At 44.2% G+C, this 27,995-nt stretch overlaps 2 protein-coding genes across 5 annotated transcripts in view; one reads left to right on the top strand and one right to left on the bottom strand.

Moving 5' to 3' along the window:
* The first annotated feature begins 9,245 nt into the window (after nt 1-9,245).
* LIG3 (DNA ligase 3) lies at nt 9,246-26,114 on the top strand. 3 transcript variants are annotated; one of them, XR_008733100.1, is made up of 21 exons: nt 9,246-9,386; nt 9,741-10,318; nt 10,816-10,953; nt 11,857-12,054; nt 12,497-12,648; nt 13,569-13,735; nt 14,415-14,492; nt 14,603-14,771; nt 15,443-15,598; nt 16,054-16,185; nt 16,845-16,924; nt 17,397-17,484; nt 18,495-18,572; nt 18,839-18,962; nt 19,353-19,495; nt 20,306-20,380; nt 20,975-21,121; nt 22,199-22,373; nt 23,295-23,386; nt 24,207-24,504; nt 24,949-26,114. XR_008733100.1 is itself a non-coding variant. In XM_055715689.1 (20 exons), exons 2-20 carry the CDS (start codon nt 9,760-9,762, stop codon nt 24,438-24,440), a joined length of 2,985 nt encoding a protein of 994 aa, XP_055571664.1. In that variant the 5' UTR covers nt 9,246-9,386; nt 9,741-9,759; the 3' UTR covers nt 24,441-24,773. The 3 variants fall into 3 exon arrangements, 1 of the variants encoding a protein (XP_055571664.1); XR_008733099.1 differs by having other exon boundaries at nt 24,944-26,114; XM_055715689.1 differs by lacking the exon at nt 24,949-26,114 and having other exon boundaries at nt 24,207-24,773.
* Nucleotides 25,483-27,995, bottom strand: part of RFFL (ring finger and FYVE like domain containing E3 ubiquitin protein ligase) — a 33,617-nt gene continuing 31,104 nt past the window's right edge. The window contains exon 7 of one of the 2 annotated variants that reach the window (XM_055715715.1): nt 25,483-27,989. In XM_055715715.1, coding sequence (XP_055571690.1) covers nt 27,808-27,989 — 182 coding nt within the window. In that variant the 3' untranslated portion in view covers nt 25,483-27,807. The remainder of the gene's footprint in view (nt 27,990-27,995) is intronic. The other variant, XR_008733101.1, reaches the window with a different exon arrangement.

The following is a 27,995-nucleotide window of genomic DNA, read 5'->3' as shown; positions in this document are numbered from 1 at the left end:
GGTGAGGACACCAAATTGGAAGGCTCTGATTTCAAAGTTTTGTCAATGACTTGGTCTGCTTCTCAGTCATGGTATTAAGGCCAGGCCATGTTTAAGATAGCACTAGCAATTCAAGTATCTCAGAGCAAGGACATATCCTTACAGGGAGTGGAAACCTCCTTTTTCTACATTTTCTAGTGGCAAAATTGTAGAGCCATAAATGAGCAAAAAAGAGAGCAAAGTGCAGAAGATTCCCATAGGAGGGAGGTTAACCCACTGTTTCAGGTTTCAGCTAAGAGGTTTCAACACCAGGGTAACCTCAGTGCCTGTACTTTCTACGTAGTGAACACAGCAACTATACCCAAGCAACTAGCTTACAGTCATAACTCTCCTCACACATTGCATAATGAGGTCCCATCCATAGCCCCTGAAGTTCTTTAACCCTCAAAAGTGACTTATTCCAGGCCACCAGCCAAGTGAATGCTTAAGTAGGATATATGTAGCTATGATCTTCACAGGCTGGTATTCATCTTGTCTCAGAAATTGTTTAGGGCACAGAGGTTAAGAAGAATAGAGAGCAGGTTTAAAAAAGATTTGTTTCTAAGAGACACTTCACTAGATTCATTCAATTTAGCAAAGAAACTACAGTTAGGAGAATGCCTTTTAGAAACTATTGTCTCATAGTAATTTAATACATAGGTTTTCAAAAGAAGACAGAAAGCAGTTAAGAAATGTTATAGTTCAGTTCAATAAGAAGCTATCTCATTAGTATGGATTAGATCTAAACACCTTCAGAACAGCTGCCAGCCTCCTTACAAGGCAAATCCTACACCCCTTTCTTTTAGACTCTACAAGCTAAGCTACCAGTGCTTTTAAGGGGTCCTGTCATATCACAGAGTTACTGACTAGTCTAAAAATACCCCTGAAACTAATGGGAAAATGACACATCTAGATAGGGCAATTAGACCTGGTTTAAAGAAAATTCACTGATCAGACAAGCATTGTTCTCAAATAGTGTTCAGCACAGCATCCTCTATCATAAAGGGAAGGAATCTTCAGAAAGACAGACTAAAACTCCGAGCTCTGAGCCTGAACACAGCCCACACGTCTCTCTCCCCGGGTGAAAAACCAGCAGAGCTACTGCTTGGGGTTTTTATAACAGCATGAGGCTGTTTAATTGGGTTTCATCTGCAGCAGGTGGGTGTTTCCAACACTGTCAGTATCTGCTCAGACAGTTAACATGACCTTGTGTGTAAAGGTAATGGTGTAACTGCAAGCAGACTGGCTTTCTCCAAAATAGCAACCACATAGACAATAACCAAGATGGAAAAGCTTTTTAAATGTTGTTTTAAATATATTTGGTTCAATGTGCAGGTGTTTTCACTCATTCATGTTTACTTCAATGAGATTCCAGATTTGGAATAATGAAGGGGGAAAACTGGGAGCCTAGAGGGAATGGGACGAGAAGACTGAGGGACAGGCCAAGCACGGACTTTACTGAGCAGCCTCAGCAGTCTAGAGAAAGGGACCAACCTCATGAATTCAGCAAAGCCCCTCTACATGAGACAGCTTCATCCCCATGCGTAAGTGCAGGCTGGGACCTGATTTTCTGGACAGCAGCCTTGCAGAGGACGACCTGGTGGTTCTGATAGCAACCAAGTGAATGTGTAGTTATTTGGCTGGAGATACATGGAAACTAAATGGCAGCTCCTCAGTTCATCTTAAGGTCATTTGCAAAACCCTTCAGAAAGAAAAAGGAGTTACATTTCATTGAAAGCAAAGGGGAGAAGATATCCCAGGCAGCAATAAATCGGCATCCCTCAACATGCTCTGAGGATACACAGAAACAAATAGCCCCAGAAGCAACATCCACAGATAGGTCAGAGGTTTTGCATTTGCTTTAGCTTTGTTTTTATCCCATTTCCCATGCCCCAGGGCGCTGCAAGTGAGACAGAGGGATAGTGACAACCCATCCACTCTCCAGAGGGGGAAACAAGGCATTTAGCAATCATTAGGACTCACGCTGTTCAGGCAGGAACCCAAAACCCCTGGTTCCAGCACTGGCATCTAGGTGTAGGGTCTTTGGAGCAGCAGCAGCAAATAGCCCTTCCCTGGAGAGCTATTCTCTACATAAAAAGCTGCATAAACAGCTCTGCAGTGGCAGTCACAATCTGGCTCTGGAGATTTTATGTCTCTGGTTTCTAACGAGGACCAGTTTAACATTTTTGTAACATCCTATCTCCCTAATAAAAGTCAGCTTCAATACAGAATTGGCTCTAAGAATTGTAGTCCCCTGATCAAAAATGCTTTCAGGAGATGTGGCATGGTGATCAACATGAAGGTTGGATTAAGGTTTAGACCGCAGCTTTTGAGAGTCATACAAGTCACTAATTACACATACAGCCCTTAGCACAGCAATGTGTAACACTGCATATGGGAAGATTCAAAGAGAATGCAGTTTAGCACTAAAGCAAGAAAGTTCCCTGTAACATTAAACAGTTTAATTTCCCTCCAAGCAGAAGTTTGACTATGCCTCTTTAGTGCATGGCATCCTGAGGCTCTGTTAAACCCCAGAGGTAACAACTCCTACACTGGCTGAAGAGCCGAGGCCAAGACCTGGCATCTCCAGAAGTCATCTTGTACCTGAATTTCCATCTGCTGCCTGAAAAATGGTCTTGGCTGGGGAAAGCCTAAAGAGTGCTAATACTTCATATAGCTAAAGATACCCCACAGCCTCCTTGAGCAGGACAAGATGGAGCGACTGTCATTATTGCTGCTCAGGTATCAGAGTACGATTAGATCTGCAATCAAGCATACCTCAGTCCCACATGGCAGGCAGCAAGGCACAATCTATATTGAATTTCTTTAGGAGTTTCTTTCATTTAACTGTCTTTGCTTTGAATGTATGACACTCATGCAGACCAGCTGTCAAGTACAGATTTGACAAATGTGGCTTGAAAGAACATAGGAAAGTGTGCAGCAGCCTTGCGATTACTTTGTATTAAAGCAGAGAACACAGTTTACCTGAGGCACAAAAAGAAGTTCAAACTGCCTCGGCCCTGTCTGGTCTCTACCAGTATACAACAGCCACTTAGTATAATGAAGAAACAGAGAAGAAAAATTGGGAATACAAAACCTGCAAGATTCCTGGCTGTTAAGATAATAAGCAGTGTTTTGCACGCATATGCTTTTAACACAACCAGCTGCAGATCTGACGGGGACAATGAAAGGTAGGCACTGATTAAATTGCACCATTCTCTTTCTGGCCACAAATGTTACTTTGCAGGAGAACTACTCAGAAGTGTTCTAATAAAAAGCTTTTTGCATTCAAAAATAGCCTTTTTATCAGAAGCCTTAAAGACTTTCCAAAAGAAAAAAAACAAAAATGTTTAAATTTTTATAGCCTTTCTTGAAAGTATTCATGTTTTCCTGAAATTAATTTCAGATGTCTCAAAGAATGGTATTAAAATGATCTCTAGGTTTTAGAAACAGTGGTTCCCTAACAAGGTCAATTAAAAAAAAAAATTCAGCCATGGTTTCAATCTCATTTTCAAGGATCCAAAGCTAAAAATTTCAATTAAAATTCTGAAAAAAATCTTCTCTAAGCATGTAGAAATGACAAATTAATTTGGGAAATGCTTTGAAACAAGCCAAAAAAACCACCACCTGTCAAGCTTTTATTCTAGCTTTCCTTTGTTTTCCAAAAGTAGGTGTCATCTTTCAATCAGCACCAACAATATGTTGGTATGAGATTTGTGTTCACTATACTTGCAATGTGTAATGATGCTGGTATAATATGCAGCAGATGTACATTTGGGGAGAAATTATTTTCCTCAGAATCTATTTGTGTGGGAGGATGAAGCATGGTTATAATGAAGGTGCTGTGGGAGCTGAATGACTTTGCATCTCAAGTACAGGTGCACTTGGGTGTAACTTAAACATAGTTTGCAATCTCTCTAAATGGAGCATTTATAGCCAATTACACTTGTCATTCACCTTGCAAATATGTCCGTCTAATTTAACAGCATATGCAGTAAGCAGAAAAATAAAGGATATTGTATTAGCCGACAGTAGAATAGAGGTGTCAATATCAGCATCTGTATATGTTGCACATTTGGCAGATTTCTGAACCGAAATACACTGAATTCAAACAGTGGCCTCCAATGCCCTTATTCTGTCTGCATCAGAAGCCTCCTGTCAAGTGTAATTTCCTCTAGGAAGACATGAATCTAGCTGAGACTTTCCAAAACCCGTCCAAGTGATTTGGACACTCACTTCTCATTAGCATTAACAGCAAACAGGCATGAGCATCTCCTAAACGCCTTTGGAGATCTCTGACATACTTTTTGTGGCTGTTAAATGACTCTTTGGGCAACCTGCACTTGGAAACGACCAATTTCACATTTGCTTCCCTGTACTCAGATATTTGTAATGTCTATGTACCAAACATCAAGATTCTCCCTCAAAAAGACAGCTGAGATGTGGTAAGAGGGAGGGGAGAGACAGGCTTTTGCAATGTTTGGATTAAAGGACAAAGTTCACATTCCAAAACTGTCTCCTCTGGAGAGGGCTGTATATACCAATTTCAGGATAATATCACATTCATTGTCATTTTTTTGTCACCGCCCTAGGCAGGCACGTCACTGCAATGGCAACAGGGATGCAGAGGAGTTACATGGCCGTATGTGTCATATGCACTGCATCGCAAGCACCACCCTGGAGAGCACTAATACAGAGGGAAAGGAAAGGTGAAGTGCTGTCCGTACACCTACAGAAGGGAACAGCTGTTCTTTTGAGATCCACATTTTTAGTGTTACACCTTAGATCGTATGTAGTCCCACTTCCCATTCCAGGAAACACCCTTCCTGTCCATAAGAAAATGCAAACTGAAGAAAAGCAGACTGACAATGGACTATATTCTCTCTCCCCTTCCCCACCAAACGGAGAGCCAGAAAGAGGCTTGTAAGAGATTTCATTCCTGTTATACTCACTTCAACTTTTCACACTCTTAGAAGACAGAAAGCCTTGTAAGCCACTTCTCAAACCAAAACCACTGCAAATCCTTTCAGACTGAACTGCCATCTACGACTATGTTTTACTTCACCATTAAGCCAGTAGTAGCTTTTCCTTTCAAATCCCTAACAAAGTCTTACCAACAAATATATATGCAAATAAGTCAGTAATATTGAGCCTGATAACTCCCTTACATGACTTCTTGATCTGTTAGTTAACTGACATCACTTCCCTTTTTTTCAAATGTATTTCATGTATATGTCTGCTTTCTATAAACTTCTCCATTTCTCTTTATCTCTTATATTTTAATAAACCGCATGTCCAGATTCAGTATCTTCTTTAGCAGCCAAGGAGGGAGATATATTTGTTCATTGCAGTTATTAAAATTCTAAGTATCTCCCTCCCTTTATTTGATTTTAGTGAGATTCTGGACATTTTCTCAATACCAAGAAGATGGGATTCATTAGAATGTAACTCTGAATGAAGTCTTGCACTGAAACTTTCATTTCAGTTCAAAACCCCATCAATTTAAGGTATCCCCAGATGATGAACCTTTTTTTATGAACTACTTTCAACAGTAGTTTAAGATTAAATATTTGTTTTCACTTAACACTGAGAAAAAAAAACCCACAAACAAAACCTGAGACCATTAGTTCTCTGTCACGTATATTATAATTTCTGACAGAACTCCTGATGGCCACTTTGCTTAAGCAAGGACAGACTTAGACCTTTAAATCTGACTTTTGGGGCATTATCTTCCCCGTATTAGTGGAATAAACTACTTAAAACAGAGCTCTACTTTCCTAGGGACCTCTCTGCTAGTCTGTCATTGATGACTTTTACACAGAGAGAGCATTATGTTAAGAGGCTCATCTCAGCAATTCTGGTATTAGCTACCATGAGAGACACCAGCAGCGATTCCTCACTGATCCTTTGAGAATCAGCAGTGATTTGTCTCCCAGTTTTCTCTCAGCTTTCTGTGAACTCCGTGTCCTGTAGTTTTGTGGAAAGATGCTCACTGGATATATTGCTCTATTCACAGCTGTTTAGAGGTACATCTTGGCCAAAGTGGGAGTTAGAGGAGTTTATTCAAATAAGACTGTAAAACCCAAAGTAATCTTAATTCCCTCCCTTGCAAACATACCTTCCCACTCAGAATAAGAACTGTAGATGCGCATTGCGACTTCAGCGGAAGAAAGTGCTTATGTGGAAAGCTTAAGAGCAGTGACCAAAATCACGGCCCTTCAGTCCCATGCCAGTTGAAACTTTCCCATCACTTTCTAACATCACCTCAGACCGGTTAGCCACAAAAAAAGCAGAAGATGCATAGTTTCAGCTTTCCACCCATTCCCTTGGGGCCACAGTGGAAGAATAACAAAATTAATGCTCCAGGTTGAACAGTCTTTCAGCTCCATTGCTCAAGAGAAAGAAAACTGGAATTAAGAGTCCACAGCTTTGCTGCTGTTATTCCCAGGCCTTTCAAAAGCAAGCAAACATCAGTTGTGGCTGTTTCTCACTGCAGAAATTAATCTGAAACTCACACTTTCTCCCTGCAGCGTTCTGCCACCTGCCTGTGCAAACTGCATTTCATCACGGGTCAGGTCATCAAGCTCCAGTCGCAGCGTGACTCTCCAGAGGGGAGCGCTCCTGCTTCACTTACCTGTCCATGCTTGCCATCTAAACACCCTCCAGACTGAAAAAAGCCAGAAGGCAATTCATCTCACCCTAACTGAAGCCTCTGAAATGCCCTCTGCAGGTTCCTCTACTGCTGATAGACACCGCCTAGTTTAGATCATTTTGCTGACTTTTAGACAGTAAAAGTTAGGGAAGCAAATCCAACCACTGAGAGGTTGCTCAGCTGCCTTATTTAAATCTGATAATGACACACTGCAGTGTCAGCCTCTGAGTCTATCCTTCCATCTCTTTTACCAGGCTCGAACAAACACTGAATGAGAGATCTCACCAAAGGGGATACAATGAATGCTGCATTGTGCCCCCAGCACGCTCTCTCTGAAATATACCCACCACATCTTTTCCTGGGTTTTATCGTTTTCTTCCCCTGTAAGCTGTCAGTATCAACACAAACTGTTGCACAAGTCACTGCTGGTTCCGTAAATAATTTCTCAATGTTACATCTTTTTCAAAGCAATTTGAACTATTAAAAATTTAAAAATACACATACCTTCAATCCAAGTCTATCAAATGCATGGTCCTGGAGCTGAATACATAGTGATTTTGGTTTAGCGTTTTAAAACTGGAACATAGTGCTGGTCTGGATGCCTTCCATGAAAAGTTAATAGCAGTCAAGAAGTCCTTTGCGAACTGCCTTAATCCTTCTGCAGTTCCTGCCCTGTGACTCAAAGCCCCAGCTGGATTTGGTTGGGACAGCTAGTTTCTTTTTTTTATTATTTTGTTTGGGGGTTTCCACTACTTCTGGGCCGTGAAGGACAGAAAGTATGTTTCCGTTTCCATTACACTAAATGGAAACTCCATTTCCATTAAACACATTGTCCAAGAACCAAGCATTGCAATGTAAAGTATTGCAAAGTAACGCAGACCGACTGCTTTATAGCTAGATCCTATTGATGAGAACTGCTTATCTCACAGACTTCATCCCAGTTTTGTGACCAGACGTAGTTAGAGGAAGACTGCCTGTAGTTCACTTTGCAAGTAGCTGGAGGCCAGCAAAAAGACAGATACACATCTGGTGAAGCAAATTCTGTCCCTTATGCCTCATACTCTCCCTCTGAGGCATAGCAGAGCAGTTCAGGGACAGCTTGGCCATCACAACCTACACAGCATCCTTTACCTAGATGAAGACAGGAATCTTGTCAGTGGTGTGTAGGCATCCACGCCATCTTCCTCATCACCCTCCACATACAGCACAACAGTGCTTTAATCAGTGAACAGGAATGGGTGCCACCACCAGAGAACAACAACAGCTGAACTGCAGGCACGTGCCCATCCGTACTGGGATGAAGGATGGCTGTTTCCAGGGGGCTGGTGCAACATGTAGCACCTCAGTGCCCACACAAACACGGGAGTGCTCTTGGATAGCCTACGTTTGGAGGCCCAGCACAGGGCAGCACCTCAAGCCCGCAAACAGTGTAGGGTTCCTGGAAGGACAATTTCAGGTGATAGAGCAGCGTTTTAGGCCTGTGCAGGTACAGCAGAGCACTCTTGGAGGAGCCGCTTTGAAAGCCAGGTGACAGGGCAGCACCTCAAACCTGCACAAACACAGCACAGTGTCACAGCACTATCAAAACTAGTAGGCTGCAACAAGGCTTTTGCCATCCCACACCAGATTAACTTCAATAAGTAGTTGTCACGCCTTGCCCCACCATAGCCACCAATCCCCCACAGGGTTTCTAAGGTTCATCTACTGTCCATGCTGTTTCTTCATACCCTTCACTCCCTCTGCTTCGTCCTTGTCTCACCTACATCCAGGGCACTCTCTCTCCTCCCGCTGCTTCTTCAAAGTCTCTCTTCATTAGCTGCTCCTCTTCTCTACCCCTTACAGCTATTTAACTCCTTCGCAGGAACCAGCCGCAGCAGCACCTTATCCACATCAGCCAACCCACCGCCCCTGAAGCCAGCCCACAACTGTGCATTACCGACATTAATTAACCCAGCTTCATTCCTCTACAATTCCTCCCTTTTTTTTTCCTTAACATTTCATGCCTTATGTTTTTAACAATTATCACAACCTTTTTACAAATAAGCTTTTCATAGTCCTCTAATTCCTCTACAATACCTCCCTTTTTTTTTCTTTTCCTTATTAAAATTTCATACTTTATGTCTTTAACAATCATCACAACCTTTTTATAAATAAACTTTTCATATAGTCCTCTATAATTCCTCTACAGCACAGCACTCTTGAAGGGCTCATTTCTGGAGGCTGGGGATAGGGCAGTAGCTCAGACCTGCACGAACACGGCACAGCACTCTCGAAGAGCCAATTTTGAAGGCCAGGTGACACAACAGGACCTCAAACCCGGACCAACACGGCCCAGCACTCTTGCCGGACCGATGTGGTGGGGCCTCCCCTCAGACGGCACCCAACTCGACGCGGCGCCCTGGAAAAGCCGAGCCTGGCAGCCGGGGGAGCGGCATCGCCTCAGCGGCGCCCAAGGCGGGAACGCGCTCGCGGCGCCCAAGGCGGGAACAGCGCGGGGGGCGGGCCCGGTGAGCACCGGCGCTCCACGCACGCGCACGGCCTGGGCGCCACTTTCGGGCGGAAGAGGCGCGGCGCACGCGCGCTTCCCTACGGAAGCCCGCGGGGCGCGTTCAAAGGTGCGGCGGTGGCGGCGGCTCCGGCCTAAAGCGGGGGCTGGAGGGTGTCGCGGCCACCGGCTGGGCCCTGAGGGTGGAATGGCGGCGCCGTGAGGATCTCGGTAAGTCGTTCCCCTCGGCGCGGGGCAGGGCGGGGGGGCCTGTGGCGGCGGGAAGCAGTGGTTGGGCTGTGGCGGGAAGGAGGCCTTGAGGCGGGCTGGTGGGCCGGCGCTCGGGTGTGAGGGGAGAAGGAGCTGGGGGTGAGGAGGGGGCTGTGGGGCAGGCGTGTGAGGAGGGTCGGGGCCTGTGGGGCGGACTTAGCGGGTGACGGAGGCCGTGGCGGGGGTGCGGGAGCGGGTCCCGGGTGGGGGCAGGCCGGGGGTGAGGCCTCCGAGAGGCCGCGCGTACCGCACCGGGCATAAGGCGCAGGGCTCAGGGCGGCCGGGGGTGCTCAGTGTCTCCTCTCTTGCTTGCAGCACACACGGAGCAGGCTGGATGCCCGCAGGCAGCAGGACACTAACACAAGCAGCCCGCGCACTCGGCAGGGCCACAGGACTTTTCTCCCCCCAAACACAGGTCACCTTGCCAAGACCCTACCTGTGCTGCGTTGGGCTCCCCGAGGCCAGCCCCGGTTACTGGTACCAGCCGCTGTTACAGCGTGTATCTCTCCAGTCCGCAGGCAGAAAACAGGGGGGTGGTGCTGGGGCTTTGCCTTTCCGTCTGCTTTTGAACACTTGCCTTCGCCAAGCCTGCACGGCTGCAGAGGACATGGCAGAGCAGAGGTACTGCGTAGACTATGCCAAGCGTGGCACGGCAGGCTGCAAGAAATGCAAGGAGAAGATCGTGAAGGGAATGGTGCGCATTGGAAAGATTGTGCCCAATCCCTTCACGGAGTCTGGCGGGGACATGAAGGAGTGGTACCATGTGAAGTGCATTTTTGAGAAGCTGGAGAAGGCCCGGGCCACCACCAAGAAAATCGAAGACATCACAGACTTGGAAGGATGGGAAGAGCTACAAGATGAGGAGAAAGAATTAATCAACAAGCACATCTCAGGTGAGACACGAGGCAGCACCTGTGTCACTTTTCTTATTTACTCTTTTTCAAGGTATGTCCTGATTGCCACGCAGCCATGCCTTTACTACAAAATCCTCACAGATATATTAGTATGACCTAGTGACAGAAGGCGTAATGCTGCTCAGATCTGTGTTTCAGACCTGTAGGAAAGGGAAGAAGTTGTCACTTCTCCAACAGCACTTCTTAATTCATTTGTCAGGACTGATTATGAAGAAGGTCTAGGTGATTTAATTCACATGCAGACACGGGGAGTTAAATCCCAGGACGAAGTATCAGTTATTTTCCATTTTCAGCTTTTTTTCCATGATCTTTAGTAAATTATGTAGTCTTTTAATTTTTGATATCTGAAAAATGATCCTTCACTTTTTTCTCCTCCATCCCCAGTTCGTTTAAGACTTGTTCGTTGCAGTCTATCTTACATAATATGTTGAGGTGTGAGTTTATTTTTGACTGCCGGTTTGAACCTTGTTTTACAGAAGCTAATTGCAAGGCTGCAAGTACACCGAAGAAAAAAGTGATAGTCCAAGCTAAAATCACTGCCACAGGACAAATAACTACAAAAGATCCATTAGCTCTCATCACTCCATCACCAAAGAAGTTCTCTGGCTTCACAGGTAGGACTTAAGAAACTGATTCTGAGAAATCCTTCTCTTCTAATATTGGCATTAGAGGTTTTATAACTTGGTGCAGATCAGTAGGTTTTTATCTATAGAAGATGGTTTAGTTTTTTAAAAAGTAACTAAATCTGTTTTGCCAGAAATTGTTAGTGCTTTCTTACGCTGTCAGTCTTGAAAGAACTGATGTTTTATTTCCTAGTATTCCCAAGGAAACAAAGTTATGCAGTAACCCACATTGTCAGGCTGAGTCGGCTACTGCCTTAGTCCATTGGCCAATTTCAATCAAATGTGAAGGTAATAGATTAAGAATATCCCCTGTGGAGCTCAAAATCTGTAAAAAATTGGTTGTGAGGGATTCCCAATTACGGTGTTCATGGAAGGGAAAACTTACTTCTCAGCAGCTTGTCCTGAGAAACAGCTGCCAGCAGGACAGTCGGTGTGTGAGCACTAACTGACCTGACACAGGCGTGTAGCTCTGAAGCACCCAGAGCACGTGTTGCCACATACACAGCCAGAGATCAGCGTGTGTAGGGCTGTTAGTCTTATGAGAGAAAAGGGGCTGGGGACTTTTTTTCCCCAATAACACAGGAGCATCTGCCAGCAGGAGTTCCTTTAAACCTTTGAGAAATCATATTTGCCTGGTAGAATTAAGGTCCAGAAAATTCTGGGGTACTGTGAAGAGCAAAACTAATGGAAAAAATGGTTGCGTGTTTTTTTTAATAGTAATTACATTTTTAAAGTTGCAAATTTTGGCATAGCACTCATCGTTATTCAGTTCTGAAGCTTTGCCAGCGCATGGGGATTGTTCTTTTCAGCTTGCCAAGCAGAGGTAGCTTCAACTTCAAAATCTGCACCAAATTATATTTGTTAAAAAAGCAGCTTCTTATGTCTTTGATGCAGCCAAGCCAAAGAATTCAGAAGATGTCTCTGCAGACCCTTCCCACAAGTCTAGCCTATCTGCAAAAAAATGTGATCCAAAGCACAAAGACTGCTTGCTCCGAGAGTTCAGAAAGCTCTGTGCCCTGGTTGCTGAAAAGCCTAGCTATAATGTGAAGACGCAGATCATCCAAGATTTTCTGAAGAAGGGATCTGGAGGAGGTACGATTCCTGCTTGGCATTCTTGGTGTATGAAAGTCCTCTCAAAAGCAACCTCAAAGTGTTATTTCAAAAGGAATGGTGAAATAAAATCTGATTGCTGTGTAGTCCAAGCTGTGCGCTATGATGATTTCTAAACTATGGAGGTAATGTTTGCAAAGGGAACTGTTTATCTAAATAACAAATTCAGATAAGAATGTCTCAGTCTAGGATTGTGGGAAATCTTTCTAGGTGCCACCAAACTTAGTGCTGAGATCTGATTTGGAGGACATTTGTGGGTGTTTCCCCTAAGAAATCTCCTTTCACGTGAAGCAGAACAACATGGTGGAAAGAAGCCCCAGCTGGGTGTGTTTTCCCAGGTGTCATGCTAATGGGCACAACCAGCCCTGTACGTGAAAATAAACTGACAGTCTGTAATGGTTTGTGGGGTGTTTTTTTTTTTCAGATGGTTTTCATGGTGATGTATACTTGACCATTAAGCTGCTGTTACCAGGAGTCATTAAAATTGTTTACAACTTGAACGATAAGCAGATTGTAAAGCTGTTTAGTAGGATTTTTAACTGCAGCCAAGAAGAAATGATCCGGGACCTGGAACAGGTGAGTGCGGACAGCAGTTGCCTTCATTTCTGCTGTTCAGTCCCTTGATATGGGAATTTTATAATGTTGGGGTTTTTTTACTCATGTTTGAAAGATTGTTGGCTTGACTGTTAGAATGGCAGTTGGTTATTATTTGTTGGTTGGTTATTTTTTTTCACTTCAGTTTTCGTAGCACTTCCTGCCATCTGGAACCTTTAGAAAATAATGTTTAAACAGAAAGCAAGATAGGAATTCACCTGCAAAACTTCAGAAAGCAAGACTAAAATCTCTAGGCAAGTTGGGCTGCATCTGCTTTGTCAAAACTGCTTTGTCTAGTATATTCCTATGTAACTGATTTGTATTACTTTTTTCGTAATGTCACATATCAAAAATTGTGATTCAATTAATAGGTCTGTTACTGTGAGCTTAAGTTGCTTCATACAATTAAGCTACACTTACATAATTGCAAGTACACACGTGCATTTAATTCTTGTGCATAGGAGTTGATAATTGACTGTGCACTTCTAATTCATTGCCTGATGGAGAAAATAGGTGAATTGGGTAATGAAGTTAGTTCTTTCACCTGTTTATTGCCTTGGTGTATACTGCCTTCTAGTGACATCACTAGAGTGTTTCAGATCCTTGGATTTACAAGTGGATTCATCCTGAAGAAATAAATGGTCTGTGGTGATGCAGCAGTGAAAAATAGAGCAGTGAGATGATACTGGTGGTATTACCTTTTGTTTGCAAATGAAACACCCAGGAAGCTTTATTCTGTGTTGTGACAGCTTTTTTCTAATTTTGATTCCAATTCCTTCGTGCGATCCCAGCATGGTTGCTGTGCTTTATCCTACTTACCGGAACCGTGTTGAAACCCCAGTGGCATCCCCATTCTCTACCCATAGCTCTGATCCACACCCTTGTTTTGTTTTTGGAGACAGGGAGATGTTTCAGAGACCATCCGCCTCTTCTTTGAACAGAGCAAGTCTTGTCCTCCAGCTGCCAAAAGTCTCCTGACCATCCAAGAGGTGGACGAATTCCTAATCCAGCTGTCAAAGCTTACTAAGGAAGATGACCAGCAAAGTGTGCTGCAGCGTATCACGCGCAGGTAAGGAAAGTAATCGGCCTCTGGAAATTTATCGTAAAACTAGGAGTAGTTATCTACATACTGCAAGCTGGAACGGTGAAAAATTAATCATAAACCACAGAGACAGAACTTAACATCTGTAAATCGCTGTTGGTGGTTTGATTAAGACACCTTGACTGCTGACCAGCAAGGGAGAACATGTATGGCTCCTGCTTATGCCAGAGAATTTCATCCTTGCCTGTCAAGAATGCTGCTCAATGTATACTAAACAAGTGGCTTGCAGAACTACCTTAATGGTACTTAGCTGTTAATTATAAGTTGCTGTTCTTAGGTATGTTGGGAAAAGCCTTCAAGCCATTTAGACTGTTGATGATTCTTGGTCTGGCTCAGTTTGTGTTGATCTGAGACTGCAGGTGTTACTATCACTTACTCTTGATGCATTAGTTAAGTGAAATTTGGATGGTATGTCAACACCGAGGCAGAAGAATATTGGCATTCAGACATAAAGGTGCTAAAAAGCCTTTTGGGTATTCTCTTGTGCTTCTGAGATGTCACTTCTAACGTATTCTTATTTGAGTTTAAACCCTCCAGAAGGGGAAGACCTTTTTTATTTACAGAAGCCTGGATCTGTTTCATTTTTTCAGCTGGAAAGTAGTTCAGTTAAATGTCTACCATTTCTGAATCTTCTCTTGCACTTCAGGTGTACGGGCAACGACCTGAAATGCATCATCAGGCTAATTAAGCATGACTTGAAAATGAATGCTGGAGCAAAGCATGTGTAAGTCTTTTCTTGTGAGATAAAACCAGAAGTGGGTGTTAGCCCCACAAGCCAGGAGCGGCAGACCTGAGGTTGATCTGTGTTTCCCTCCTCTCCTCCATTTGTTAAAGGCTAGATGCTTTGGATCCCAACGCTTATGAGGCATTCAAAGCATCACGCAACCTCCAGGATGTGGTAGAGCGAGTCCTGAAGAACCAGCAGGAGGCTGAGAAGATGCCAGGTGTGAAGCGAACCCTCAGTGTGCAGGCCTCTCTGATGACCCCTGTTCAGCCCATGCTGGTAATGTTGGCTCCCCTGCAGCGGTGTCCTTCAGCCAAGCGAGAGATGCATTCTCACATGTACTGTCAGACCCTCACCTTTAAGAATCAGTAGATGGATAAGTGTGTGTAGTGTGAGCGAGTAGAGTGTGCAGCGCTGATTTTTATGTTTAATGCCGTTTTATAAAGTTTTCTACCAAGAGGCCAGTATTCAATGTACTCAGTACTTGCACCTTCAGTGCCACTGCAGAAGCTGAAATCTTGACTTGCTTTCAGTCCAGGAGTGACTTGTTTGTTTGTTTGCTGTCCTTCCAGAAGTGGATCCTTTTTTCTGGAAACAACTTAAGCTTTCCATTGGATTAGAGATTTGAATAAGTTTGGGGGGTTGTTTGAACAAATTGGAGTTAAATATTTACTTCTGGTCTAAGTGCACTCCTACAAAAGACACAGATAAAGATATTTACACCTTTAAGTATTTGGAGGTGATTAGCACTGAAAAGCTGTAATTATCTGGGCATATGCAGATAATTCTAAGTAAATGAGTAAGAAAAGAAAACCTGGAACTGGATATCAGAGACCCTGGACAAAAAGATCAGCAGAGGAATTGGTAGTTCATTCATGAACTTAGGTGAGTAGCTTTATTTTTAAATGTACCATCTGAGTTTGTTTGGAATTTCTCTCCACCTTTCTAAGGCTGAAGCCTGCAAGTCAATTGAGTATGCCATGAAGAAGTGCCCAAATGGCATGTATGCAGAGATCAAGTATGATGGCGAGAGGGTGCAGGTCCATAAAAATGGAGATCATTTCAGCTACTTCAGCAGAAGCCTCAAACCTGTCCTCCCACATAAAGTAAGCACTGATAAACAGTCTGTTCTGTGTGCCAGCTCCTCTACAATGCGACTGAATTTCACAACAGTTTCTATAGGCAAGGAGGATACCTTCTGTTGTAGACTTTTCCCTGATTTATGTAGATACTTGGAATCTGGAAAAGCAGCACTTAATAGAATTGTAATCAATTCATTTTGGTGGACATTAAGAGCTTGAAACTAAAATTAAACTGTCTGCTGTAGAGTCCTCTTTATGCACTGCATTTTCAGAGGCTTGTTGCCAGTTGGGTGGCTTGGTTATATTTGTTCAAGGCTCATTTTTCTATTTGTAGACTGTCCTGTCTGTACTACAGTAGAAAGTAAAGCTAGTGCAGATATGCCTACACATCTCAGACATGTTTCTGGAGAAAACATCTGCATTGGAGCAAGTCCCTCTTTTCAACCAGTAGACATTTTTCTTCTCTGTTTTATCCCAAGGTAGCCCATTTTAAGGACTTCATCCCCCAGGCTTTCCCTGGTGGGCAAAGTATGATCCTGGATTCAGAAGTTCTTTTGATTGACAACAAAACTGGCAAACCACTTCCTTTTGGGACTCTTGGTGTGCACAAGGTAAAAAGATCCTTTGTGGTGATTGGAGCCTCTTATTCTGCCAACTTAAATGCACTAGCATGCAATCTGTTATCACAGGATCGTTTAAGAGATCTGGTGTTTGCTAGAGCATCTGGGGAAAAAAATAAGACCCCCCGAGAAGGCTGATATTAATGAAAATGTACTGTTCTGATACAATAGATTTGATATTAACCTGATCACTAGCAGGATAGTAAGCTAGAAGACCACAATGATGCAGAGGGTATTTAGCCTGTATGAATATTATGTAGTGCTTACATCTAGACAAATGGTCGTGAGAAAGAGGACAATAAAATGAAAATTCAACTGCAAGTGCTTTAATGTAATCATTAATCTGAAGTCTCTGGAACGCATGTTGGGTTTTTTTTGCAGCAATAGTGACAGGTGTTACATTGCCCGAAGTCATTAATATTTGTAGCATTATTTCCCCATCACTGGGAAATTAGCATGTTTTATATTCTTAGTTTTGACACATTCAGTTTAAATCCTAATTCTCAGAATACTTTTGTCTTTGAGAAGAGACCTAAGCTTCTTAAAACTAAAAGGTTAGGGAGATAAAAATCCATCCTTTTGCTTCTGTTGTTTTTCTAAAACTCCATATTGCTGCAGATTTCTTTTAATTGATCGGACTTGTCTTTCAGAAAGCTGCTTTCCAGGATGCCAACGTTTGCTTGTTTGTGTTTGACTGCATCTATTTCAATGACATCAGCCTGATGGACAGGTATGTGTCTGGCACCTGGCATAGTGTGAGAGTAGCCTGACTGGTTTCCCAGCATGAGCTGGCTGGACTACGCTGGCCGCTGCAGCAGGAGCAGTGCACACTGGCTGTTAGGACTGGCCATTTACCCCAGTAAAATCCAGGCAGCATGGGAGAATCCTTGCTGTGCTAAGGAGTTTTACTATGGAGCTCCATCTTGCTCTGCAGTTCCAAAATACCAGGGTTAACTGCATTTGAACCGAACTGCCTGTGGTTCAGTACCCAGCTCATCTTGCATCCTCTGAAACTAAATGGACTCTTAATAGAATTTCTGTTTTATAACTTGCTTCCTGGAGGAAAGTAAGAATTGATTGTCCTTTCTGGAACCCTGTAGGTTAAATCATTTAATTACCTAAATAGCCTTTCTCAATGTTCACGTGACTGGTACTTCGTGTTAAAATTGCTGCTTGTCCTTAATTATCTCTACCTGGTTTAGGCCTCTGTGTGAACGTCGTAAGTTTCTCCACGACAACATGGTTGAAATCCCCAACCGGATCCTCTTCTCAGAGATGAAGCATGTCACAGTGAGTTCGATGTTCAAGTGGTGTGGATGGTGATCTCATAGATTGTACTCTGGACAATTCATTGCTCCTTCAACCATGTGGCTTTTTTTATGATTAAGGCTGCAAATCCAGCAATTCCCTGCCTGTCATAATGGTTGTACTTCTGGTCTGGGTGCAAGGCTTCTTTAGCTAATGTTATTCAAGGAGGCCATGCCTGTGCTCCCATCTTGTCTCAGCTACAACCACTTCAGTATAGTCTTGCATGTCCACATATATCTTTTTTTTTCTTTGTTTTTTTTTTTGGGGGGGGGAGGGGGAGGAGTGTCTTAATGGTTTTGTAGCCATTGTAATTTTAACATTGTTAGGGGGAGCTAAAGCCTGTTGCAACTTAGTCTGTACTGTGTGATGCTGAGCTGTGTAGAGAAGACTGAAGTGTGATTGAAAGGAGCTAGACAGCTTCCGGTTTCCAAACGGGCAGCTTCAGGTGCCACACAGCCTTGATACATCCCCAGTGCTAAAAACTGCATTTAGACAGCAGCATGCTGAGTTTCTCCTTTGATTGTTATGCACAAGCCCCGTGTCTCATTATTTTTCCCCAGTGCTACTGATTTCTCTGGTACCTTGGGTTTTGGCAGAGAATGGTTGGACATTTGGAGCAGAGAAAGCTTTTTGGGAAGAAAAAATAGCATGGGTCCCAAGGCAGTTGGGTAGAGAAGCAAGCTGCTGGCTGAAAAAATCTCATCTTGCATGTAAGGGACATACTTGGGACATTATCAGTGTGGCTACCTCATCTTTGAGGAGTGTTTTTTAACTAACCCACACTTTTTTTCTTGGGACATTCCCAGCTTAGCCACTGGATGTGCAGCAAAGAGAACATGTACAGGAGTCTCCTTGGAAAAATGTTTTATGAAATCACCTGTTCATCTCTCTGCTCCTGCTTTGGTTTTAGTGCACCACTGCTCCAAATAGAACACCTGAAGACCACAGCCCTTTGACAGTCTTGAACTAACCACAATTCATTTCCTTTTCAGAAAGCTTCAGATCTGGCAGATATGATCACCCGAGTCATCCGTGAGGGACTGGAAGGACTGGTGTTGAAAGATATGAAGGCAGGTTCACATTTACTTTTCACTGGTGTATGCTGGGAATTGGGGAATAACAACAGAGAGAGATGTGAGGATGAAGGACACAAGGCTGAGCGTTCTTGAAATATCTCTGGGTTCTTGTCGATGCTGATATCCAAGTTGCTCTTTATATATCTGAGCACTGCGGTGCTCTTGTACCGCTAAGCTGGATAAAAGCAAGGGCTGTTTGAGGCGATTGCTGTCCACCAGGTGATCTGTCTGACTGGGGGTTCTGGCCTTGCTTTGCACAGGGTAATTATGAACCAGGAAAACGACACTGGCTGAAAGTGAAGAAGGACTACCTGAACGAGGGTGCAATGGCTGACACAGCAGACCTGGTGGTGCTGGGAGCTTTCTATGGACAAGGCAGTAAAGGTCGGTCTCTGGAGTTGGCTTAAGTCAGTTGTCTCTCAGTTCAGAAAATTCAGCTTTTCCCATTCCAGGCCCACTGTAGCGTTTGGTCTCCTATCAGAATGAGACTGGCTGTAGCGGTGTCAGTCTGCTGCAGCCCATCATGTGCCAGGCTGTGAGTTTACTGCAGGTTAGGTGGGACAGCAAAGCCTTAGGTGCTGGGCTGGGCTTTTACACAGCGTAGAGGCTCTGTTCAGCTGCGTGTATGGGAGCTGATGCTGTGAAGCCATCACAAGCCCAAGGCCCCTTGACTCCCTAAGATGGAAAGGAGGTTTTGGTTCATTACTTTGCTTTTTGAAAAGCTATGGCTTGTCCTGTAGAAGATGCGAACCACCCTGCTCTCCCCTCCTGCAGGGGGAATGATGTCCATCTTCCTTATGGGCTGCTACGATCCGAAGAGCGAGAAGTGGTGCACTGTGACCAAGTGTTCTGGTGGCCATGATGATGCCACCTTGGCCCGTCTGCAAACAGAGCTGGATATGGTGAAGATCAGCAAGGTGAGAGGGGCTCTGGCCTGGAGGCAATCAAAGGAATGCTCAGCAAAGGCCTTGGTGAAAGCCACCTTCTTGCTGTTGAGGTGCTGGCTAAATGCAGATTTGAAGTGCTCTGCTGGGAATGAAGAGAGGCTCAATTAGAGTTAAGAGCAGATAAACCGCTGGCACAAACGTGTGCAGCCAGCTCCAGGTGGGGCACTGCCTGAGAGCTGTACTCAGGTGGGACGCCAGGCACCATCTGGTTCCTGCTGAGACCAAGTTGGTTTGGGTAGGGCAGAGCAAGAACCGGTTTTTTGGCATATTGTGATTGGCGAGGGAGGTCACTAGATGGGGCTACGGGTGAGGAGTGCTCGGCCTCTGTTGTCTCCTGGCTCCATAACCTGACTTGTAGTTCAGACTTCTTGTGAGTGGCTTACTTAGGTGAGGAATCTTACTTTCAAGACTTGACAAACAGAGAGCTGAATTTTAATATTTACCTAACATCCTGAAGGCCATTTGCATCAGGATTATAGAATCTTAAAAAAATGGGTAGTTTTATATGAATTGCAATTGGAGCAACGATGCGATTGCTTTACCTATAGAATGATGGTGATTGAGAGCTGTGTTACAGATCATCTTTGTGATTCTCTAGAACCAGTTGCAGACCAGTGCACCTTACACTGCAGGCTATAGCAAGTTTCATCCATACAAAGGCCATGTAATCCCTATATGCTAATCTACTTCTGGGTTATCTTTCAGTAATGTCTTCTGTCAAAATAGGTTTGTATATGATCAAAAGTGCTATCATTTTGGGTTTGTGCTTTTCATTAATAGGATCCTAGTAAAATTCCAAGATGGCTAAAGATCAACAAAATCTACTACCCAGACTTCATTGTCCCTGATCCAAAGGTAAGTGCTGTTACAGTCGTTTAACTATGTTTTCCAGCCTTAATATGGCAATCTACTGTACTTGATTTAAATGTACAGATTGTCCGTTACAAGAGACATACTTCTCATTCTTCATACTTGGAACAGGAAATTAAGTGCGAGTTTTTATCTCTGAATCTTGCAGGTTCATTTGAAGCTTAAGAAGAAATCATACCTGCAGCACTTCTGGGAAATATTCTTGTGTATTTAATCCCTTCCAGAAGTGAACTTCCTTTAAATTTGAGGCATGAAAAATTTGACTTAAAATGGTTGAAGCACAACTGTAACCCAAAAGTTGCGTTGGTTTATGAAGTTTATCAGTGTGCTTTGCACCATGCGTGTCTGATAGAAATAGAAAAGATGTTAATGAGAAATTGGCAGTGTACATTAGTTGACGATCTCTGACTTGCTGAAAAAAATAGAAGCTTTTTTAATTAAGGTGACTGAAGAGGTTAGTTTGTGTCTATGGAACTGTGTGCTGGGGGTTGTTGTAGAGGTAGAGGGACACCGACACATTGGAGTTAGTTGATGAGAGAACACAGGAATGTGATGTGCCTTCCCCAATGCTGTGTTTAGAAAGCCCCAGTGTGGGAGATCACAGGGGCTGAATTCTCTAAAGCTGAAGCCCACACTGCAGATGGGATCTCCATTCGCTTCCCTCGCTGCACCCGCATTCGAGATGACAAAGACTGGAAGACAGCCACCAACCTCCAGCAGCTCAAGGTGAGTTAACGTGCTGTGTCTGCAGCACATTCGAGAATGGGTTCTGCCAGCAATCTAGATTTGAAAAGACAAATTCAGATGGCAGGGTATGTAGCAAAGATGTCTGTTGACTGGTACCTATGATGGCATGTTACATTTTCCATTTTTCTAGGCTCAGGCTGCTTGCTGGATTATTTTGATGTGAATCTTATTCTTTCATGGGGCCTCCCAAGTCTCTTGAGCTGTTGTGTTGTACACTTTCAGGAAAGTCTGTGCTGGCAGCTAGTTGTATCAGCCCTTGTAACAGCCTTCATGGTGAGCAATTTCCTTCCTGAAAGAGGTGACCTTTATTCTCTTAAGTGCTTATGGTCATTCAGTCTCCCATTAATTGCTGAGATTGGGGGAGGCATCTGGGAAGTGACTAAGGGTAGCCTGGCCTGGTTCCCAGGCACGGGGCGGGGGGACACACACCAAATGGCAGTCAGCCAGGATCCCTGGGGCTGCACCCACCCCACTCAGCTTCTGCACCTCCTTTACTGATAGAGACTGCTTGGCTTGCTGCCATCCCCAGCAGTGTCAGCTGCTGATGAGCTCTGTTCTCAGTCTGGATGTTGTCGTTTGGGCTGTCTTTGCACTGCCTATGGGGATACTGGCAGCAGGTGGAAGTGCTTGTTCTGCCACCGAAGCAAGGAGTGATTCAGCCCACCTGCTGTCCAGTAGTCTTTCTAGCTCCCTGTGCTGGTAGGGCACAGAAAGGTAAAATACCCTCTTCAGACTGTTCCCTGAGTGAGCAATGGGTATCACTCATTTTCAGGCTCTGAGGAGTTAGTCTGTCTCACTCTGTAGCGGATGATGTGAATGCGCCTTTTGGTGCCTCCCTGTGTGGCTTCCCTTTGTGTCGAGCAGCTGGGTGGAACACAAAGCTTGAGCAAAAGTTGACAGAAAGTGGCTACAAAGAGGTGCAGGAAGAAAAAGCATTTGAGCAAAGACTTCAGGGCAGGGGGGAAACAAACCAGAGGAGACCATGCCTAACAGCTCGTGCCTCATGTCAGAGGTTTCACTGTGGTTAAAGGCAGTGCTTTGTTTCTGGTGGGACAGGAGCTGTACCAACTCTCCAAAGAGAAGGCTGATTTCAGCGTGGCTGCTGCGGAGGAGGATGAGTCCATGGCTGGCAGCAGTGGAGAGAATGAGGGAAATTCCAGGTCTTCCACACCACACAGCACTATTAAAACTCCCCCAAGCAAGTCACCTGCAAAAGCTCAGAAGCCAGAAGGTAAGACGGTGTTTTCCAAGGAGAGGAGCCTTGGGGTGTGTTCTCTGCCTTTGGGGCAGGTTGGCTTTGGATCCCTGTCTTCTGTCAGATGCTTGACAATCCTGTGGCAGCTTTCATGTGCCTGTCAGGGTTAACAGGCAAAGCTGTTTAGACCCTTGGTTTGGCCTGTGTTTCTCACGGTGTGGATTGAATAGCCACAGCTCTGATGTGTGTTGGGATTAAGAAAAGACGGAAATGGCAGATGATGCTGTTTAGGTTGGTGCTTAGGCAACTCATTTAGACAATAAAGCTCTCTGAGATTATATGCTGGTTAGAACGGGTATCTTGCACCTAGCAGGATCTGTCACAGCTTGTACCAAAACTACTTTGGAGTGATTTCCCTGGGACTGCAGTCACTATTAACCTGACAAGATCAAGGTCCTTAGCAGACTGTGGAAGACTGATCTGAACAGCAAACCTGCTGGTCACGTTCCTGCAGATCACATGCCCTTCGGTTAGATGTTTTTGGCCATGAATCAGCATTTAATTTAATTTGTATGAAATTCGTGCATATAATAGGGCACCTGGATGAAGGGGATTTCCAGGTAGTAAACTGCAAAGCTGTGAAATGAGTTTTGTTTCACCAGCGCTTTGTTACTGGGAACAACTTGAAGCAAATTTCTGTGCAGTTTCAAAAAGACAGTGTGGTGACAGCAAGGAGGGAAGTTCAACAGCAGCATCCTGGAAATGAGGGCAGGAAGGTGCCCTACACCATTTGCAGGAGGAAAAATATGTCTTGCTAGTTACATTCTAATTCATGGGTTTTCCAGGAAGCCGGGGGGGGGGGGGGGGGGAACTTCCCTTTTACTCTCTTCATCTTCTCCTAATACATGACCAGTATCAGGAAAGAGAGCACAAATGAGACAAGTTTTTGTTTTTTAGAGAGCAAAGCAGTCATTGGATCCCCTCAAAAATCGGAGGAGAAACGAGGGGAGAAGAGAAAAGCGTCTGAGATGGATGACAATGGAAACAAGGTACGGTCAGCGGGACAGCAGCCACTTTGGGGTGGGAGGAAGCTGAGGCAGTTTGGTTTGTCTGTTCACTTTTGTCTTCCATCTGGAAAGTCTTTGAAAGCTTCCTAGAGCAGCACCCTCAATTGAAATGAAATATAATGGCAGAAATGGCAGCAACAGGTCCCCTTGTAAGGGAAGCAGGTGGCTGCAGCTGCTCTGTCTGCAGAGCTGACATAACGGGTTTGTCGTGCTAAAGCCCAGTCCTGTGTTCACCCGCCAGCAATGTCCTGCTCCACAAAGTGCTGTGGTTGCTGAGCAGCTCCTTTTCCTGACGGCTGCATATGAAAAGTTGGGAGGTGTAAAGGAAGAGAACCGTCCTTTTGAGCCCACTGTGCAACAGGTTGTAGGAATGGATTAAAAATCACTGAGCTATAGTTTCCTGATGAGCCTGGAGTAGCTATTTTGATGTAAACCGCAAGTCCCCTCCCAGGGCGGTTACGTTCTCCTACTTTAAAAGCTGATGCTTCTTAGTTAAAGACAAAGACATTACGTTCATGTTTACTGGACCACATCAGCATCATTGCGAAGGTGAATAATGGGGTAATAATTCCCCTTCGCTAGGGAAGCACTGTTCAGCTGGAACATCGGGCTTCCAGAGGAACTGTATGGGTCTTGCTCTTGTGTATGCTTTAGTGGTGGCCCAAAGAGTGGGCACGGATTAAGTGATAACCTCAGGAGCTGTGAACGGAGTCATTTATGCCTGCAAAGAAATTAGTGTCATTTCCAGACGAATCTAATGTTTTACCAACCTGTGCTTCTCATCCTCTTTCACAACATGCAGACACTGCTGGACATATTCACTGGGGTGAAGCTTTATCTGTCACCCTCTGTGAAGGACTTTGACAGAATCCGGCGCTACTTCATAGCATACGATGGGGACCTTGTGCCAGAGTTTGACACAGCCTCAGCGACACATGTTATAGGGGACATCGATGAGAATCCTGATGCTAAGCGTGTGTCTCCCAAATGGATCTGGGAATGCATCCGGAAACGGAGACTGGTAGCCCCATGCTAGCAGTGTGGGACAGCTGACCGGTCCTGACACAGGAATTCCCTGAAGGGGAAGAGCTCAGAACTAGGTAGGTGGAAGAAATGGTGAGGTTTCCTCTGTGGAGACATGGATAGAAATAAAATGCCCAAGTCCATCAGAGGTAGTTCTAAAGATCCATAGCAACCATATGGAATGAATTAAAACAACTCTTTGAAGAAGTGACCCTGCTGAATCCATTTTTCTGCCCATAATGTAGACCAATGCACTTATCCAGGTGCTGGTGTAGTCTCCTTGGGTTTTTAAAGTTTGGCTATTTTTATAGATAAAGAAATAAAACTGAAGCAGTTTCTCCTTTGCTGTCAGGACTTGTTTTCCAAAAGTTATTCTCTACCTGGACAGGAAAAGAGACCACCAAAAACGTGAAGCCATTGGCTGTATTGCCATGATAATTTTGCTGTGGGGCTACAGTTTCTGTGACAGACGTGTCCTCCTGCGCTGACTTTTCTTTCCTCTCTTCCAATGTGCAGCACAGGTCTGTATCCAGTAGCAGTTTACAGCTCTGCTGCGGGCTTCACATTAACACCAGGACACCAAACCAGCTGCCATTACAGCAACTGTAGCATTATCCACGCATCCTCTTGGAGTGTTTGTTTTTGAGCGTATGTTGCTCGTGTGTTCTGCTATTCGTGTTTCAATGTGTAAAAGCTGAGGAAGGAACTGTGCCAACTGTATCATTTAGGATTGTTGAAAAACCTTACCTGAAGGTGTTCAAAATGGCAAGTACTCTAATATTAATGAAACACAGAAGGCAGGTTTTAGAAATGGGTTCATTTTAACTATTTTGTTAAATAACTGCATGTATACACTGTGAAAGGGAAAGTGAGTTGGCCAGTTTACTGGTTCCTTTAGTCTCGAGGGTACATTTTTCCTTCAACCTCTTCTGTACTGGTACCCCACCCACTAATGACACTTGAGCACCTGGTGTCCCCAGTCTTATTTCAGAAGTAGCTGCAGGAGCTCTGCTTTCTCCTAGCCCACTGGTAAAGGAGTCAGAAAACAAGGTGAATTAGATCTCTTTTAAACTTTATTACAAAATTATAAACCAAACTTCTGTACCAAAACTAGTAAGTTTAACCATTGTAGTACCAAGAGAATTCAATAGAGAATAACATGCCATTTCAAGTAAATATTAACTTTTAAAATATTTAAACTATGTACAGTGTACATAAAGCACATAAATATTTCCATTTACTTTATTAGTTCAGATCATTATATTCTTTTGGATCAGTAATCAGTTTCTCCCAGATTTTGATTTTTCCTTTAGAAATAACTCAATCACAGAGAATCCATTTTTGCAAGGGAAATGCTTTAGTTGGGAGAAAAAACCAAACCACTTCGGAGTCATACGGTGGGTATATCATCTCACCCCTAAGGTTTCAGGCATTGATCTGCAGTTTGATTTATCTGCTGTAGAAAATAAGCCTAACTTCTACAAGTAGAAGTACATCTGTCCACAGGGGAATAATCTTCCTGCTGAATTTCCCCAGCCCTGAGTTTAATGAAAAATATGACAACATGGAGTTTCACAGTGAATTTACTAAATGAGGCGGTTCAATGCTTTGTACGTGTATTCCTGTACCTCTTAAGAGGTCCCTGTGAGCCCCCTGAAGAGTAAATACAGCTACTGCTTACCTGCAACTTTTTTTTTTTTTTTAAACATGCTGCATTGAATTGTACCAGTACTCTTCTCATGCTGGAAGCTGTTAAACCTTAAGCCAAAGACTAGAGAACAACCTCAACAGGAAAGAGGTAAAATTCAGAGTTTTTAGTTCAATAAACCTCAGCAGCTGTTGCTTTTTTGTGAGGTTCAGAGCACAGAGCACAGAGGTTCTGCGACCTCCTGAGTGACAGATTTCTTCAACTTAAGTGCTTTACTCATTTCAACTTGCAGAGCAGAGACCCTCTGCTCCCTGCCAGGTGAGAAGCAAGGTGCTGCTCATGCAGTATTCCACATTTAAGATGACACAAGTTTGATTTGTTAACATATATTACCATTCATGGCAAAAATAGGTGGGTTTTTTTCTGTAACTGCACTTGCACTACCCCAGAAGCTGTAAGTGGACACTTGTTCCTTACACTGTTCCTCTGCCAGCAGCTACACAGGGTTGGTTTGAACACTTAAGTGATCACCCCAGCTGTAAAGGGGAGAGCTCGGCAGGGAACAGCCGTAGCAGAAGGCAGCCAACTTCACTAATGACTTGAAACGAGCTGAAAATTTAAGGCATCAAGATTCTGAAACTTAGCTGTGTTACCAGCCAAACGGCCTCAATCAAGCAGAAAGAGTACAAAATAAATCGCTTGCGATAAGCAGTCTGAATGTAACAGGACTGTAAAACTGAGCAGAGCAGAGGATGGGGGGAAGCTCATTAGTAAACTGAAGTATCTGCAATGATGATTGCTCACCTTACTGACTCAAGGGAGATAAAGTTTGCTTTCTTTCATTCCTCCCCTCTAAAAAGTTCCCTGTACTTAAAGATGATTGTGTCACAGTGGAACCCTTACTATTCTTGAGCTGTACGTTTTCTTCCCTACACCCTCTAAAAAAGACTCAAGCCTTAAATTCATAGCTCCTTCATCAAGGGGAGTCCAGTTTTAAAACAATTGCTGACATATATACTGCAGGGAAGCCTGTGAAGTCAAAGGAATCAACATCAGTCAAACTAGAAATCTCCCTCTCCCTAGTTTGTAAACAGAAAACCACCACCGCGCAAGGTAAGGCTGTATGTTTCGTAGAGTCTCACTCCCCTTACATTTTTCAATAATACAAACTCAGTCTTCAAATAAAACTACTTTTTCCTTAATCGCACTAGGCTAGAATGGACACCAGAGGCTGTCTGCCTGTCCTGCAAGCATAAGGGTTTAACATTAAGTTAAAAAAGTAAAGTTAACAAGCACAGTAGAATTTTAATCTTTGAAAATAAAGTTGTTGCTGGGTGTATATAGCCTAAGCAGCAAAACAAACGTCGCTTTTTGAGACCCCAGTCCACACTTTTGTTTGTTGTTCAGGGGAAAACATAAAGCCTCTGAATCTGGTCTCCGTGGTGGGAAGCCAAGCATCCATCTATCCCCCATGCTAGTGGATCAAGTTATTTTAGAATGCACATTGTTAATTATTTCTGTGTCTGCTGCTGGCAATGAGCTCCGAGGAGTCCAGGCACTGCGGTGTAAAGCACTATAGCGGGAAGAGCACAGCCAGGCGGGGCTCCAGCAAGAACCATTCTCCCGAGGCTTCCAGCTTCCGATGGGGTCCCCGTGCCAATCTCTGTAGCGATTCTGACCCTTTCTCTAACGGCGGATGAGGCTTTAAGGCATCACCGGTCCTTACACACACTTAGGACTTAAAGACATGGACGGCCCTTATCACGTACTGCCGGCATATGGGGCACTCGCTCATCCGCTTCCCACACTTGGTGCAGGTGACCATGTGGCCACACTCAAGCAGGACGCAGTCGATGGGTGCGTCCATGCAGATTTTGCAGAGGTTGTCCTCTGTGCCAGGCAGCCCAGCAGCGCCTGAGG

The sequence above is a fragment of the Falco cherrug genome, chromosome 1 (genome assembly GCF_023634085.1).
Source record: "Falco cherrug isolate bFalChe1 chromosome 1, bFalChe1.pri, whole genome shotgun sequence".
In the NCBI taxonomy this organism is placed as follows: Eukaryota; Metazoa; Chordata; class Aves; order Falconiformes; family Falconidae; genus Falco; species Falco cherrug.
This window is presented reverse-complemented; position numbering and strand designations above follow the sequence as displayed.